Source organism: Myodes glareolus, chromosome 5 (genome assembly GCF_982192425.1).
Source record: "Myodes glareolus chromosome 5, mMyoGla1.1, whole genome shotgun sequence".
Lineage (NCBI taxonomy): Eukaryota > Metazoa > Chordata > Mammalia > Rodentia > Cricetidae > Myodes > Myodes glareolus.
In genome coordinates this window covers 13,298,239-13,316,877 of record NC_142030.1, presented here as the reverse complement: position 1 = coordinate 13,316,877, position 18,639 = coordinate 13,298,239, and the positions used below count along the sequence as shown (strand labels likewise).

Here is an 18,639-nt window from a genome sequence, read left to right as displayed (position 1 = left end):
CATGAAAGAACTATCATTCTATGGACACAGTAATAATACATATACAAAATATAAATTCTGAACACAAGGGACTCTAAATTTTATGATTTTAGAACTTAAAACAGAAATTCAGAAGGGTAGAGGCAGAAAGAGCTCTGAGTTTGAGGCTAGTCTGGTCTTCACAGTGAGTTCCAAGGAGCCAAGACTACATGGTGAGACCTTGTCCTCCCCCCGCCAAAAATCAAAACAAAAAAGTGAGAAATTATTAAGTCTCCTTAAAACTCCTTCTATTACAAAATCTAAATAATCCTAATGAAAGTGGCAATAACATGAGAGTGGCCTTTTACTAATCAGCACAATTTACACTAGAATCCAATAAATTCAAATGTACTAAATTTTGTCAATAGTAAATAAAAAGTACAATCTGTGATGTGCTTTCTAATGTTTCCCCTCAGTGGCTTCTGCACATCTTCACACAGGAGGAAGCTTTAAAGTCTCTTCAAACTGTATGCAAAACTAAATTTAAACTCCCTTGATGCCTGCTTTAGGCTCTGAATTGCTGTTAAAGGCATCTAGGGAAGACCCTAAAAGTTGCCATTGATTTTCCTTTACTTGGTCAATATTGAATTCTTCCTTTATAAGGGAATAACTAAGGCACTCTGTCAGTCAGCAATTAGTAAGGGAACATCAACAAACCAGAGGAGGCCAAGATGGATGGAATAAGAACTACATCCAACACACTAACTCAAGTAATAGAGGATGGAAGACAGAGCAGGAAGGGAGGGGAAGAACCACTGGGACACGTACCAAAGACAACGCAGGTGGAAGGGTAAAGTAGTTGCTGGTAGAGGCCATACAAACACCACCTCAACAGAAGAGTGGGGAGAAGCCCTTCTCTCAATTAGGGAGAAGGCTCTATTAATCTCCTTTTTGTTTGTCCTTTTTTTTTTTTAGATAGTCTCACACTGTAGTTCAAGGCAATCTAGAATTGTATATATAATCCAGGCTGGATTCAAACCTGCGGCAATCCTGCTGCCTCAGTCTGCCAAATGCGGATATTACAGGTAAGAGTTTAACCTTTACCTAGCCAAACTATTTATTTATCTATTTTTTAAAAGGGGTTTCTCTGTGTAACAATCCTGGCTGTCCTGGAACTTGCTCTGCAGACCAAATTGGCCTTGAATTCAGAGATCCGCTTGCCTCTGCCTCCCAGAGTGTTGGAATTAAAAGTGTGTGTGTCACCTCCACCGGCTCCAGCAGATTTCCCAACTGGTTTTCTTAACTCAGTCTTCCCCAGCTCCACATTGACAAGGCTGACAAAGGCCATCTTAAAGAGCTCCCAAAGAGTTTCACTGACTTACACATCAACACAAATACTTGCAAGATGAAATCCGAATCTATTACTTATCTTTGCCTAACAGTCTTTTTAATTTTATGTGCATTGGTGTAAAGGTGTCAGATCCCCTGGAACCATGTCGGTGCTGGGAATTGAACCAGGTCTTTTAACATTTGCTTTTCCCCAAGAATCTCTGGTAAGTCAACTTATCATTTCCTAGTTTTCTCTTACTCAACTTTAACACCACACCTCTGTTTAAAACATGTTGATGTGCTAGTTTCAGCTAGTGGAACACTCTACAATACAGAAGGAAACATCATTCTATCCAAAGATACCACAGGTGACTCGATACGTCATTCCCTCTGATACAGTTGACACAGTTGCATTTAACACTTCATGACATTTTATGCTTAAGAGGCTTTAAATATTGCCAGGTGGGTGGCGCAGGCCAACACTGAGCACCGGGGGAGGGGGGAAACCACATGGGTGAATCTCTGTGAATTTGAGGCCAGTCTGGTCTACAGAGCGAGATCCAGGACAGGCTCCAAAGCTACAGAGAAATCCGATGTCGGAAAGCCAAGAGCGTTTTAAATCTCTCACTCATTTTTGGCTCATTAAGTGTTTTAACGCAATGTCTTTTTGTTGTTGCTTTTGGAGAAAGGGTTTCTCTGTGTAGCTCTGGCTGTCCTGGAACTCGATTTGTAGACCAAGTTGACCTCAAACACAGAAATTCACCTGCCTCTGCCTTCCAAGTGCTGTGTTTAAAGGTGTGTGCCACCACAGCCTGGCTACAATGCCAATATTACGAATCGAATGAAACAAATGAAAAAGAAGCTCTAAACCTTTCTAAATGAATTCCTGATTTTATATATGTGGGTTACAAACAATTGGATTTTTTTTTTAAATGAAGATAATATACCAAGCTCCAATTAGAGAACAACCAAGGTGGATTGTGGAAAATTAGTTCATGGAGTCACAATGTTAATGATCGGAATAGCCAACTTCAAAAAGTTGTTTTGTTTTTTTTTTTAAGAGTGGGAAAATGTCCCAAGAGGAAAACCTACTGTCATTTTCCTACACCATTATCATTTCTAACTATATACTATTATTCTTTATAACTACAGATAAATATAGCTGTCACCTTTCTTCCCCCCAACAGATGGAGACTATCACAAGGATCCACAACTATGCAGAGAGTAAGTGACTGGCTTGTTTGGTGTCAAGCCCAGCTAATAATCTGATATATAACTCCTATACCTAAAGTTCAGGAAAATCACAGATGAAAAGATGAGAAGCTTCTAAGAGCCAGAGGACCAGGCCGAATGCTTGTGTAGACATGACAGGGAGGCTCTAGCCAGGACATCTCAACAATATGGTTGCTGGAACAAGACTAGAACAGCGACACCACCAGCTGACATGCCAGAACAGACAAGGGAAATTCCGTGTGGCCCAACCCTAGACAAGGAGCTACTAGCAGTCAATGGCTGCACAGAAACGGAGAGTTTGAGCTGGGCGGTGGTGGTGCACGTCTTTAATCCCAGCACTTGGGAGGCAGAGGCAGGTAGATCTCTATGAGGTCAAGGCCAGTCTGGTCTACAAGAGCTAGTTATAGGACAGGCTCCAAAGCTACAGAGAAACCCTGTTTCAGAGGGGGGAAAGGAAAAGGGGAGAGTTTGTTTCCTCAACTGAGAATGTTCTGAAATATGCTACCTAATATGTGTATTTTATTTCTTCTTTTAAAACTGCTTAAAATAGTTCCCTGTAATAAATAATCTCAATCTATAAACACACACATGTACATGTATATTAAGGTATTTGCCAATATAGCATGAGCAAAATGTTGGATTTAACAGATTTCAGTTTCAGGAAGAAAAGCACTGACTCCTGAAATCACAAAAGGCAGAAAAAAGATCAAAGCCTTCAAATGTACAGAAGACACGTTAACATTTTTGATGAGCAAGTAGTCAATTGGTTGGTCCAAACATGGGAAGAGAGTACTAGTACTTAGACAGTACTAGTGTTTAGGGAGTTTTCTGCTGAACTTACCAGGTGTACTTGTTGTAGAGGCCTTGGAAGTTATAGGTTCTGAATCTTCCTAAATATACAGAAACAGTCATATGAAGATCACATCACCAGAAACACTACTCTCTGCAGCTAGGTTTCCAAGCTCTCCTCCCATGTCCTCTCTGCCATCTACCTCGTTTTCCTTCCATTCTGGCTTACACTGCTTCCATCTCTTCCTTTCAGTCTTCCCTCTACTGTCTTCACGAAGCTCCTTCTTTGCTAAGCTCTGAGAGCCTGCTCTAGGCAACGCTAGGAACCTGACATGAGGTGGATTCGAGGAGTGTTATGAAAGGCCAGGAAGCACAGGGAAAACAATCATGGCTGTGTTGAATGGCACACACAGCAGGCTAGAGATGCTCACCCAGCTGAAATGAGGAATAGGATATGAAGGTACACTCCTAGGGGGCACAGCTAACAAACCTGGAGCTCCTAAGGGTGATACATAAACTGCTGATCAAATATAATTCTTTAATCTTACATTAGCACAAAGAAATTGAGAAGCCAAACAGATTAGAAAACTTGTAAGAATCCATTCACTCATTTAATGGTGGGTATAAGAACAGAATTAACTTTATATGTTTGAACTTCAGTACGTTTCCCACAATTCTTCATATTTAACTCAATTCACTAAGAATGAGATTAAAATTTTATACATAACTCTCAAGCCATTTTTAATACTTGTATAGTTATAAATAAAATAAGCAAATAAGCTCAAATGAATTAAGTTCAGATTATATAATTAAGTTCAGATTATATGAGTCTTTAATGAGCTGGGCTTGAGTTCCACACCTGAAGGCACAGAGATTTTATATTCACTTACACTTCTGTCTTCTTTTTGTTCTGTTTCTATTGTTGACCCCTTTTCAGCAATTCTTCTCCTGGAAAGGCAAATTGATTAAAAATTTTTATATCACCTATCTTTGTCTGCCTGCCTGCCTAACTACTCTTGTTCTAAGAGGGAAGAGGACAAAATTATCAAAGTGTTTTTGATTCTGGACATACCCACTACAATAAAATCTCACCTCCTGGCCAGCAGGGCACTCATCTCTTCCATTAAGCCACTCCCCCCTAGAGGAAGGGGTCCATTCCCACGACCAGCATCTGCTTTGGATGAGGCCAAGTTCACACCTACAGTACCCCCTCCACTTGAGAAAGAGCCATCCTCCACCTTAATGAGAACACACACAGAATAATTTCTTATGTAGATAATAATGCTTATTAACACATTCAAAACAGAGGAATGCATCATTATTGATTTTAAAAAGTACATTTCTTTAAAAAAAATTGAAGAACCAATAGAGTGAATAACACTGACTTTATATGTCAATAGGAATTCTATAAAGTTAAGACCACCAATAATGGGGAAAAACAGTACTGATTTTCCAAATGATGCACTGAAAAAGACACAATCCTGATGATAATTTTTTCCTCATCCCAAATACATAATCTGAATCCAACAGAGGAAGAAATATGATAAATCAAACTCAGATAAATATAGAAAAAAATGTTAGTGTTGTTAAAGGGTAATAAAAATTGAGAAATTGTCACAGATTAAAATAAGAGACATTACAATTAAATTTAACAAATGATCTTGAACTAGAAAACAATGCCATAAAAATAATTAGCTACCCTCCCTCCAAATTTACACTGAGATAAGAACATGGTGTTTCTGACTTACTCTCAAATCATTCAGATTAGAAACTGTGTGTGATAAAGGAGATATACACAAAGAAAAGAAGAGGCAAATAGTGGTTAAAAGTTAACTAGTGAATCTGGAGATGATGAGGTCAGACACTCTTTATAATACCCTTACACCTTTTCTAAAATTTTAAATTATGTTGGTTTTTAATCAGTGAAGTTAATAACAGGATTTATACCAGCATAATACAGTAATTGCACGTTTTCAGACATTTAGAAACAAGACACACATTTAAAAGTTCAGTAATTTGGTAATTTACCCGAGACACTTTCCTAAGTTTTGCTCCTGCGATTGCAGCTGCGAGTCCAGTTAAAGGGCGATTGTCTTCTGAAGTAGATCCAGAGAAAAATCCAGATGCAGGGAGGGGAGGGGCAGGAGGTGGGGGAGGAGGGGGAGGAACTTGATTAGGAAGAGGGGGTGGGGGAGGCGGTGGAGGAGGCCCAGTGGATGGAAGTGGAGGTGGTGGAGGGGGTCCAGGGGGAGGAGGGAGTGCTGAGGTGTGATTAGGGCCTGGTGGGAGGGGTGGAGGTGGTGGAGGTGCAGGTGGTCCCAAGACAAGGCCTGACAGGAAGAAATGTTAAGACAATCATCAACAACAGAGCTAAATCATTGTATTTTACAGGGGCAAATACATAGAATGACATTCTAAAGTAACTTGACTCAGACACTGTATATAAGAGATTAATTTATCATTATACTTAAAATCTAGACTAGTTTTTTAAGAAAAGATATGATTTGAAAGCCAAAGTATTTACACAACCATTTAATATTTGACCTTTAGTAACAGAACTAATGAGATCCCCCCTCAAGGGATTTGAAAAAAAGGCTTATATTATTAGAAAGATATGCAATGTTACACACATATACACACACATGTATGTACATGTGTGCATGTGCGCACGCCCACGCAATTAGTACTACCCAAGATAAGAGACCCAAGATAATCCATGTAAAACCTTAGATGCTGAGATAATATACTTGACTATGATAACAAAAAGGTATTTATTGACTGATAGACAAGATGAAAACTGTAGAGAAGTGGGTCTCAGGTTTTGATATCTTAAAGTGATTCCACATGTAAATTCAAAATATAGCCTAAGTTGAGAATCACAGAAGAAATAAAATGAACTAATGAGACAAAACCTCAAAATAACTGAGAAATAATTAAGAATTCAAATATAGAGCTGTTTTAGTCTTTAAGGTAGGGAATGTAAGACATATTCAGATCTTGTAAAAAAAATCACAGAGCAAAGAACTTACTTAATATCAAAATACAAATTAATAAGTATTTACTTAAGGCTTAAAAGGCTATTTTTGTTTTTGCAAGAACAGAGCTGAGTTTGCACACTGGGTAGTAGCTGTCACTTCTGAGGCTTGAACAGGCATACAAACAGAAACGAAAGGCTGAAGGTAAGCTGTCCTATCCTGCAGATTGTTAGCCTTGTCAGGCCGCCTATGCCTCCTGATCTGATGTCAATCACAGATAGTAAATTACTCATATTCTAATTTGAGCCACCTTTTAGTAAAATCTGATAAAATATCATCAAAAATGTTGTGTTTAGCAAAGGAAGTTATTTTTAAATCTACATTGTAACACTGTTTTTGGCATCCTCGCTACATTGTATACTTATATAAACAACAACAAAAAGCAGGGTCATAATATTTCCTCTTACAGAACTGAGTGAATTTTATGTACACCCTCCACACTTACAGCTCTAAGGTCCCTTCCTTGCTGTCATGCAGCAAGGCTTGTGTTTGGGACAAACCTTTAAGGACCTTCTGTTTGCCCTTATACCACTAATTGCAATCTGGCCTGTGGAATCCTCTGGGGTACACACCAAGCCTGCCAACTCTCTCCTTCTGCCCCCAGTCCAGAGGTTACCTACTCTAAACATCTAAATCAGCACGTCTCAGAGCAGAAGTGCCCTAGGGCAAGCTCTGGGATGATCTATCTATCTATCTATCTATCTATCTATCTATCTATCTATCTATCTATCTATCTATCTATTAAACAGACCTCCAACTCTCTAAGAAAGTATTTAGATCTCATATTTACTGTATGGAAGATGACCAGTCAAGTTTTCCTAGTGAAGTTTAAAATAAACTTATTTGTATAGGGGTCTCTAAATATTAGAAAGCACCTTCTACAACTCTTACTGTAAAAGATCCAAAAACCTAAGTTTAATATGGATATCTCCCATACTAAATTCCTATATACAATTAAGGTTTCACAATAAAAAAAATTCCTTCAATTTTTTAAAATAAAATAAAACCCCATGTAAGTACTTTGGTAAAGAGATGCTCAGTTATTAAAATTATCCGACCCATTCTTCCAGGCAGTCAAAGTTATTGCTACTCACTACTCTGAAGTGACCAGTAGTCAGCAGTAGTAGTAGTGAAGCCTTACCCTGTGGGGTTGGCGTCTCGGCCGGCTGAGAGGCTGCCTGCAAGCCTGGCTCGGAAGCAGAGGAGTCTCCCAGCTCAGGATTTAGAGGGGTCTCCACAGAGGCAGGGGCAGCTGCAGAGGGAGAAGGGAGAACACTGGGCTTGGATGAGGGAGTTGAGGCAAGAGGGGTGCCTGGAGGAGGAGAAGCCTGTGATCCACAGTGTGAGAGTGAGGCGAGGGGAGGCAGCGGCGGCAGTGGCGGTGGTGGTGGAGGCGGCGGTGGCGGAGGAGGTGGCGCTGCTGGCCCTGAGGTAGGCGGTGGAGACACTGGGTATGTTACAGAGTCCAGCAGCCCATTGGGTGCTGTCGGTGACGGAGGCATTTGGGGCACAGGAGAGGAGACACAAACGGGGAGGACAGGCCTTGGGCCAGTAGCTTTGCCAGGAGGACTGCTAATCATTATCGGAGGAGATGGAGGGAGGGGCGAGAAATTGGAAGTAGACCAGGCACAGGACTTCGCAGCTGGAGGCTGAGAAGAGGGTGTGTTCACAGGAGAAGAAGGTCGAGAGTTTTTGTTCAGAGGACGAGGAACTGTAGCATAATGGGGAAGAACAGGGTGGAAGGCTGAACCTAGAGATGTTGCAAAACGTGTCGCTGAGTGTCGCAGTGGTGGTGTAGGGGGTGTGGAAGTAGGTGGCAAAGCAGTCACTACAGCGTAATCAGGAGTGGCATCTGACACTGGAGCTGAGATGACTTTAGCATATGATGGAGGAGGTGCTGAAGGAGGCTGGCAACTGGAATACTCAGGAAGTGGAGCATTATACAGGGAGCTGTCTGAAGATGGAGCTGGACATAAGGTGGAAAGCAGCGGCAAAGACAGGATAAAAAAGGAGAGAGAAAAAGGGAGCTAGTGAAGCCACAAAACCAGCAATCAGACAAAATGTATAAACGTAGACTATAGTTAGTACCAGAAAATTAGGCAAATAATTGTCTCCACTTGAGAAAAGTTAACTTGTTCAACATTTTTGAAATTCGAAAGAGGATGAAATATATTCTTTTAACTACATGGATTAATACTCTATCCTTTAGAGGAAAAGGATAGTAACAGTCTTAACTTTATTATTTAGTCCACTAAAACAGCATCAAAATTATTACAAACAGCAGAATAAACTGAGTTGTTTCGAACATGGCAAAATGTTTAGTACGAATGGAAAGAACACCCACTTAGTGCTTCCTTGTGGGCATCTCTATCTTCTCAGCTGTAACTGCAGACAGTAAGGCAGTGAAAAACTATGAATTAACCAACTAGCCAATACTGAACCCACACTGGCTTCTGATGTAGCTCAGAAAGATTAAAGTTTTCTGATAAATACTAAACACCTTAAGCTTTACCATATTATAAACCTCTATGACATTTGATAAATCCCTGACTGTTATTTTTCACAATACCAGAAAATGTTTAAATAAACAGTTATTTTAAGTGGATATTTCCATCTATTTTAATTTTTCCTTCAGAAACCTGACTATACCCAAGCTAACTTGGTGCTGTATGTAGCATAGGAGAGTATGTGATAACTTTGACTCTACAAGGGAAATATCTTCTAAGATCATTATAAAAAAAAATCTATGCATAAAAACACATTCACACTTTATAGCTGAATTTTAGGGCGGCAAGAAGAATTAAAATGGTAAAACAAAAACCCCAAGAGCTTTCTTTTAGTTTCTAAGCAATAAAAGAAAACACTGAAGCAATAATTGCTTATTATTTTATCCTAACTCCAAACTGCACTGCTTATTCCCCAGCACGCACATGTGAAGTATCACAATTCTCGGCTGCACAGATCCTTGTCCAGGTCAGGCACAGGAGACATAAGTCTGCAGTCTTACCAGCATTAGACACTCTGCGCTCGCGCTCTCGCTCCCACTCCACTTGTTCGCGCTCCAGCTGCTCCAGGCGCTCTCGGTCTTGCCGTTCTCTCTCCAGGCGTTCCAGCCGCTCCCTCTCCAGGCGTTCCATGTGCTCCCTTTCCTGCCTCTGCCGCTCCAGCTGCTCTTGTTCCAGACGCTCCCTCTCTAGCCTCTCTCTTTCTAGTCGTTCTCTCTCCAGCCTTTCCCTCTCCATTCTTTCTCTCTCCAGCCTCTCCCTCTCCAGATCCTTCTGTCGCTGCTGTTCTTGCAGCTGTCTGAAATTAAAAACCAAATAAATAAAACTAGAACCCATGGTCACTACTTCCACACAAACGCAGGCTCCTTACAGACACCTTGTATTTTATACCAATGGAACTAACTTCTCAAGAGCCACATGGGCTCAGTCAGCACAGTTTTTGAGAATAGAGTAGCAAATAAACCTCCCACTATAATCACCAAATCATTATATTAATCAGATGATGAAATAATTTTAAAATGCAATCTTTTTCTTAAAAATGTAACATTTTAACTGCAGAAGTTACAGCTTCAGGAAAAACAATGATTGTAGCTATACCTGAATAAACATTTGGTGAATAGAAAATAAACCCAGTTAAGTAAGAAATAAACTATAAATCACTAAAATTTCATGTCTATAGGTAACTATAGTTAACATTTTGGTATATACATCTAGACCTTTTGTTTTATACTAACACACCCATAGATTTTAAAATTCATTCAAATCAGTATCATCTCACCACAACTCTGAAATCTGCTTTTTCTGACACAATGAACACTGGAAAAATTACCGTAAACCCTTAGTGTAACCTCTTTAACTTCCATGAGCACATGAACAGCACTGCTTAGCTCTTAAGAGTTTGAGCGGTCTCCAGCGCTGGATATATTTACCCTGGCGTACAGGTAGAACATTGTGTACATAATAAATTTAAAAACTATAGACAGAAAAGATAATTTTTTCAATAATGTATATATAATAAAGAAACTCAACTGAGGTTTATATTAAAATTTTAACTAGGGGCTAGGAATATGGCTCAGTGTTTGAGTACTAGCTGCTCTTCCAGACGACCTGGGTTTGATTCTCATCACCTACATGGTGGCTCACAATCATCTGTAACTCCAGCTCCAGAAGATCCAACACTCTCTTCTGGCCTTGAGGCAAAACACTCACATGCATGAAAAAAATTTTTTTTAAAAAGAAAAGTGACCATTGCTAATTTGAAAAAAAAAAACATTAGGTTTTAGGAGGTTTAAGTTTTGTGCTTCTCTTTTCATTTATCTCAAAACCATATGTGTATATATCAAGCTTACAACAGAACAAACAATAGCTTACCATCTTAACACTTCCCTACCCATTTCCCATTTTAGCTGATTGATTTCCATTTTTAATGGCAAAAGCCTTCCACAACAACCGTCACTACACAGACACACACACAAACAGCCATAAGAAATAACTTGGCTAAATCAATATTCAGGAACATTCAGGGTTATATTAGCATTATGTAAACACTGACCATAGCTGAGCTACAAAGTATTCTGACAGCAATTTGTCCTCATTCTGATTGCTGGGCAAAAAAACAAAAACAAAACAAACAAACAAACAAACAAAAAAACACCTGTTAATATCTGGTTCTCTAAGCAACACAATGCTTTTAACACACGAAGTAATGAGTAATGTTTGATAGTCATTAAAGGTAAGATAGGTATGGATGTGGTGAATCTGGAAGCAACATCGAATATAGACATTTATAACAGCAATATATTGAGTTCAGAAGATTGCTCTACCTGTCAATCTCTAAAGGCTCTATAAGTCTATAAGTTAAGAGTGTCTAAGGAAAAAAGCACAATACCGGGGAATACTTTCAAGTTTGCTGATATATAACTCAAATAAGCTGATGATAACCTTCAAGAGACTGGTGTTTGAAGAAAGCCTGCTCACTGAGAAGATGACTATGCATTGTAGACAAAAAACAGCATGAAGCACAAATTTTCTGCCTTACAAATCCTTGGTGAGCATGAATAATTCCTACCTCAACTGAAGGACTTACAAATCTGCCTATAATGTTTTAATCTATAAAGTAAAACATCCCTAAATCTTTTTAGTAGTTTCCAAGATTTTGAAGCTTGCTTTCCTCAGAATCATCACTACTAGCTTGCATACTGGAAGTTCATGTGGCCCTTCTTCCTAGAGGTCATACACATCAATTGCTGTTATCTGCCATTAGCAGAACCATCTCCAGATTTTACTACAACACACGTGTCTGAGTTCCAGGCTGGGGGAAAATTTCAAAAGGTTTGTTTTCTTTGAGTTTGCCATACATTTTAAATAATTTGAATGTTTCAGAAGAAACAATTACATACCATTTCCAGAAATAAATATAAACGAATACTATTATGGCCATTAAAGTATTTTTAAATGTATTGAATAAAAATATAAAGTATAGTTTTCTTCTATCACTGAAGTGTTTTCCTCCAAAACAGCAGGCCCCAAATGCAAACAGATACTGAAAGAACTGGCCCACAATGAAATCAATATATACACACAGAAACATGCACTTAATTTATGTTTACTTAAGACACAGTCTTGTGAAACATGTAAAATATAAATAAAATGTCAAGATATATTTTATTAATCTTTACCTTGAATGGCGGTTGTGTAAATATAGATTTCAATTCAAGACAGGGTAGCACTATGTAGCCCCAGCTAGCTCTGAACTCACACTGACCCACTAACTTCTATCTCCAAAGTGCTGGGATCAAAGGTATACACTACCACATCTGGTGAACATACATACCTTTTTATTGTAAAATGTGGGCATTTAATCTATTAGTTAAAAAAGAAGAGGAGGAGGAAGACTCTTTAAAGAAGACAACTGAGTTTTAATGCCACAAGGCTCCTGTGACAGGAGTCAATACTTACAACAAAATCCGATCAACTCTTGGTCCATCCTGCCTCTGAAGGACAATGGGAGTGCTGTACACTTTCATTACTCCAGTTCCTCAGTTCCTTGCTGGGATTATTATCCCCCTTTTATAACTTTCAGTTAGTGATGATTTACTAGCTATTTATAGATATTAACTAAATTATCCTCTATGTTGAGAGCACAGGACTGACTCATGTTTCTTAGAATATATTTTTCCATCATAGCCAAGGTAGCCAAATATGAGTAAGAACCAGAAACTGACTTAATGAATGACAGACACACGAGTAAAAGACTATATTATGGTATAATAAAGGTATTGTATCAACAAGGTTTAATATTTACTCTAACATTTAACATTTATTTTGCCAACTAACTTCATACTGATTACAAAAAATAAACTTATAAAAGCAATGCCTAGTTTAAAGGTCAAAGAGCATCATAATGCATCTTACCAATGCTCACCACTTCTGGTTTCACAATTAAGTTTTCAATATTCTTGTAGTTATTTCACGTTTCTAAATACAGCAATTTCTTTAGAAACATTTCTTCTTGGGCTGGAGAGATGGCTCAGCCATTAAAAGCTAGGTTCACAACCAAAAATATAAGAAATATTTTTTTCTTGTCATTTCAAATTGATATGTCACTATTTTTCAACTAGACAAATTATTTAATTCCTATGTTCTGGGAGACTGGCACTGGGGCCTGAACCTCCATGAGCTCTATCCCTAAGCTATACTCCAGCCCTGACTCTACCCACTCTGGCTACTCCTCATTTTCCAATCTCCCTATAAAGTCAGAGCACTTTGACTACAGCAATACTATTTTTTATTTTATATGTATGAGTGGGTGTTTTGTCTGTATATGTCTGTGCAGTGCCTGGAGGGACCAGAAGAAGACACTGGACCCTATCAGAACCAAAGTTAAAGACAGCTATCAAGTGCCATGTGGGTGCCAGAAGAGCACTATTGCTCTCAACCATTGAGCAGTCTCTCCAACCCATGTAAAACTCTCTGAATGACTTCCTACTTCATACTGAAATGATGAGGGAGTGTGTGTGCTAATTCACATGCTAGCTAATTCAGAAAAATTCACCCTGAAATGAAGTATTATCCACTTGACTTTAGGGATGAAAATGTGTTAAATTTCAAGCCTACTTCTAGTATAATCCTCAGTACACATAAAAAAAAAGAATCCAGTCCATGGTACAAAATCCAGTCCCTACAGTTTACTAGGGGATCCAGTCTAGCTCAAGCAGCTTGCTCTGGGTTCAGTGAAAGATTGTTTGAAAAAATGTAAAGAGCTATTGAAGATATGTGATGTTGCCCTTGGACTTCTACATGCATGGGTACATGTATGTGGGACACACACAAATACTAAAAACAGAATAAGGCTGATTGAAGGGAACAGACACTATTATATTCTAAGTCTATTTAATGTATTTTTAGATGTATCACAAGTATGCTTTTTACAGATAAAACGGAAGTCATAATTTCATCATAATTTCATCATAATTTCAAAGAACTGAAGGACATAATGATTGTCAGTGTCCTCTGGGTCTGCTGCAAAGAAGGAAATGTAAATGTACAGACTCACCTTCTCTGGATTTCCAACTCTTCTTGGGATGGGCCATTTTGAACTTGAGCAGGTAGTTGTGTATTTTGTCTAGGCAATGTTGGCCCTATAAGGGAGGGAAACATTACAGATGAGCGCTACCATTCTACCTAGCTGGATGGAGGAAATTAAACCATGAGAACAACATAAAATCATCACATATTAAAAATGCATCTTCTTTTTGTCTAGCAAAATAAAATATAAGCTTTACATAACACACAGCAAATGAAAGACTGCAACATAATATTGTCATCATCTTTAGAAGGTTTACTTGAAACAAATGGAAACACCAACAATAAAGGAAAAAAATAAACATTTATATATGAAGAGCTTGAGTAAAACAAGTGTTCAATGAGCACCTGGATAGGCACCTGAGCTTGACATTCTCTAAGACAATGAGACATTCTGTTCAGGGTAATTGTTCATGAGGTGGAGAGGAAAAACTTAAATGAAAAATCAGAATTAAAAAACTCACCTAAATAGAACACTGGAAATGAAAAACAGGAGAGAGAGAGCATGAGAACCTCATTACCAGACTGGAGCATGCTAACGCATTTATCAAACTTGCCCAACTTGAGCTGCCATTTCTGTTTCATGGCATTGCATTTTTATTACTGGAGAAACAAACATTTGCTAAACTCCCATACACTGTATTAACCTATTTATCTCAATTTTTAATGTTATAGGTAATCTTAACTTTCGAGGTAAGAAAGGCGGGGGGGGGGGGACTGTTCACACCAACATGAGAAAGCACTGACCATCCACTCCCACAACTACATACAATGTAGACCCATCTTTAGCATCTTAGACTGTCACTAAATTATGGGAAATCGTATTGCCACTGGATATAAAAATTAAGTGAGATACATGCTGTACCTACAATAATATCTGATACTAACCTAAGGTTGAACAGAACAACCTTGAAACCCGCAACAGCAAAGTAAGAACTTGATGACAAGTTTCCACCCGTTCTCTGAGGAGGGTGTTCTGACTGCTAGTGTGCCACCAAAAAACCCCTAGCAAGGATCCTCAGAGTTTTGTAGAGCACTACTATAAAAAAGTAAGTAAATAAATGCTGTGTGTACTGGGACATGTTACTGTGATCTGTGAGTGAAGATCATGAAAGTAGCTATTTTATCCTCGTGGGGCAGCGCCAAAGCTGGAAGCAAAAGTTGATCAGGATGTAACACAGCACTGGCACCTCCCAGGTGTTGAAAACAGAAAAATGATCTGAACTTACCTACTAAATTTTTCATCTCTTTACATGTTTTTAGATTAATCATTTAATTTGTCCTCTAATGACAAATTAATGACAACTGCAGCAATAGATTTCATTAAATATAAGTCTACTACTTTGTAAGCCAAATAAAATATAAAATAAACCCCATGTAATTTAACAAGAAAAACAAAAACACGTTTTAAACTCAAAGTCAAATACACACATAAATGTTTACACAAATGAAAATATAACGGTTGTCTAATAAACAGAATGTTTAGAAAATTAACACAATGACTTTTTGGAAAAACTGTCATACTGTGCTATACTCTGATGCTTACTATTTTAGAGAGAAAAGATCCTTTCAGAAGAAGGTAGAAAGACATAGAAGTTTGAAGGATAAATTTAAGACTCTATAAAATTGGGGAAGTATAATTTATATGCCCATACTTTTATTTTAAAACTATAAAATCAAAGCATTTTGCAAGGCCAACTTAAAGACCATTAAGGCTTACTTTTAAAAATACTCTTTAACTGTTTAAGTTAAAACTTCAGCCAGTATAAATAATGGAACAGTTGTAAGTCAGTAATATAACTGTCATGTTCATATCTAAAAAAGGCACTGTATCTCAATGATCCTATTAATGAGTTAAATCTATGTTTTAGCTGAAATCTATAAATTCAAGTCAAAGATGTTAAAATTTCAATTTAACCTTTTGACATTATCAAACGATTTTTATTCATTTTAAAAAAAAACTAACTCTGGGCCCAGTGTGGTGGTGTATGCCTGGAAGCTCAGCAACCACAGAAGAATTCTGAGTTCAGGCTCACCCTGGGCTATATATACTTACATACTATCAACAAAACAAAACTATAACAAACTGAATAGGGAAATTTACTATAGTTAATTCCTGGCACATGAGATGAGAAGAATTTCAAGGGATTATTTTGAAATGGGGATTTTCATCTAAAACTAACCCTTACAATTCTTTGCTATGTAGCTTTCTGATAGAGCCATTTGTTTATCCGGGCATTCTCAAAATCCCTCCTCCTTTTGACATCTATATTTAATCTGCTTATTTTGTTTCTTCATCAATATTGCCAAGTTGTAAAAACTAATATTAAAAACTAGCATAATGAAATATATGTGCAATTAAACATAATTTAATTATAAACATACTATGGTTATTAGATAAAAATTCTAGATATATTATGAACTAGAGGTACACAATTACATTTTTTTTCTTGTCAAACATTTTAATGGATTATAAAATTGGTAAGTTGTATCAAAGGTATCACACAAACAACAGAAAACAGAAACTATGTTAGGCAAGGCTATCAGGGGCTGTATTTTCTGAAATGTATATTATTTTTTCAAACGGGCCATATTCCTAAATGAGTATCTGTGTTCTCATAAGATATAAAATAGGTACTTTCATAACCATCTCAGTAGGCAAATGACAATATTTTACCATGCATGGTATGAAGGTTATCAGTTATCTTTTGAAGGGGAAAGAGAAGCCACCAAGGAGCAGGTATGAGTGATAGTGCTCTAGTCCTTCCAGGGAGGAGTGGCAACTGCCTGAGGTTTGCTTTATAACCAGACAATGGTGGGTCCTAATTTGTCCAAGCTAGAAGGTGCAAAGTAAAGATTGTGAATTACTGTTCTTAATAAAGACAACATGGTAATGTTGCTGAAAAGCATCCTATAAATGATGGAAATCTGATATGAACCCCTCTCCAACAGGAATGGCGGTTCAGTCTTGCCTTCAATATTGAGTTTTGGTTAAAGTACATTTCATTTACTCTCTCCATTTTAATTCTCATAAATCTAGTTTCACATTTAGCCACAGACCATTTAAAAACACAGAACTAAAATACAAGTAGGTGCTATTATATACAATACAACCAAACTTAAACTTGGCAACCAGATTGTAGATTGTACACAAATTGAAGACTGTTATAAAGGAAATCTGTTTTAACCTGTAATTTTAGAAGTTTTAAAAATTCACCTTTATTAATTAGGTCAAATCACTTTTCCCACTTTAAAATGGGGGTAAGCTATCACTCTACACATGGATCTCAAGCACAAAGTTACGATATTAATGCATTTTCAAAATGAACTGAAGAGAGGTCTAATCACACAGTATCAGTATTGCTCATAGAAGCCCAGGAAAACCCTAAGGAAAGACACGAGCAGAAACAACGTCACTGATTACAAGCAATCTGCAGTGCTAAGCTGGAGTCTGGAAGAGGGGAGGAGAGGCTGATAACAAGTCATAAACTAGGTGCTCACTGGTGTGACCATCAGCTGGAGCAAATCAAAATATAACTTATCTGACCATGAGATACATTAGAATTGTCTTTCTTTATTTTTTTCTTATTTATAGCATGTTTGTCTAAACCAGTAAGCACATCAACTTAAAGAGGATTTTCCTTAAAGAAACCATATCAACAATACTGAAAAACTACACTAAAAATTCTGGGTCACATGGATAAAGTACACACACTAAACTAGCAATTCAATTTTTTTGCTTACACCATCTTATAGTTTTATCTCACGAAATAATCTAGCTAGTCAAGATGAGTCAGTAAGTATATGTGAATCAATAAAAAGTTCAAATAATTAATACATTTTTGTTGAAACTTGGATTTTCAAAATGGGAGGATTCAGAACCAAACAGAAAAGAAAGAATTCAAACAATGATATGTATCTATATACTTATCTATATAAACAATTTCTTGCGCAAAATTTATATATATAAATTTATATATATATATATAAATGATTGATCAGTGCCAACCTGGGTGGCTAAATGACATACCTAATTTAACCATGCAAATAATACATGTATGTACACACATGTATGTTTATGAGAGTGAGTATGACAGAAAACAATATATAAGCCTAAATTCACTTCTAAGCCACAGAAACCTAACCTATTAAATAGAAGAGGTTGTCATCTGAAACCAACCTATTAAAAAAGTAAGCTTACATCTGCCTGTACAACATGCACACCTAGAATCATTCAAGATTAAAAAAAAAAAACCTCCTTTCAAATAAGGTACATTTACATTATCCAAATCATATGAAAAATGCATATACCTTTTTCTTTTAAATTAAATTGAATGTCAGCTCCCAAAGTAAATTATAATTTAAAAAACTTCTCTCATTTATATTGGAAGAGGTAAACAAAGAATTCTAAGACCCTACTTCTAACTAATTCCTTACTAGTAAGTCAACTCAAAACCACCTACATGAACCACAACAAATATCACAACATAAAACAGAAGCTTGCTTTATATCCCAGATACCACAAACCAGACTATGGCCTAGTAAACAAAAGTTATGGAAATGTGCAAGTCGTATGTACCACAGCTTGAAAAAGTAATGTAAACATAATGTTGCTTACCACAGAAAATACATCGCAAATTAGTGCTGTCCTGGGTAGCAGTAACCTTGCTCTGGGCTGCAACAGACACCTCGGTGTTAGAAGCTTT

At 37.4% G+C, this 18,639-nt stretch overlaps 1 protein-coding gene across 7 annotated transcripts in view; it reads right to left on the bottom strand.

The window, feature by feature from the left end:
- Enah (ENAH actin regulator) overlaps nucleotides 1–18,639 on the bottom strand; it is a 103,335-nt gene that overhangs the window by 11,172 nt on the left and 73,524 nt on the right. For 4 of the 7 annotated variants that reach the window (XM_085687608.2, XM_085687606.2, XM_085687605.2 and 1 more), the window contains exons 4-11: nucleotides 18,552–18,608; nucleotides 13,905–13,989; nucleotides 9,352–9,647; nucleotides 7,486–8,310; nucleotides 5,338–5,639; nucleotides 4,402–4,547; nucleotides 4,200–4,257; nucleotides 3,362–3,410 (exon numbers count right to left, since the gene is read on the bottom strand). In XM_085687608.2, coding sequence (XP_085543734.2) covers nucleotides 3,362–3,410; nucleotides 4,200–4,257; nucleotides 4,402–4,547; nucleotides 5,338–5,639; nucleotides 7,486–8,310; nucleotides 9,352–9,647; nucleotides 13,905–13,989; nucleotides 18,552–18,608 — 1,818 coding nt within the window. The remainder of the gene's footprint in view (nucleotides 1–3,361; nucleotides 3,411–4,199; nucleotides 4,258–4,401; nucleotides 4,548–5,337; nucleotides 5,640–7,485; nucleotides 8,311–9,351; nucleotides 9,648–13,904; nucleotides 13,990–18,551; nucleotides 18,609–18,639) is intronic. The other 3 variants (XM_087906061.1, XM_087906063.1, XM_087906064.1) reach the window with 2 other exon arrangements.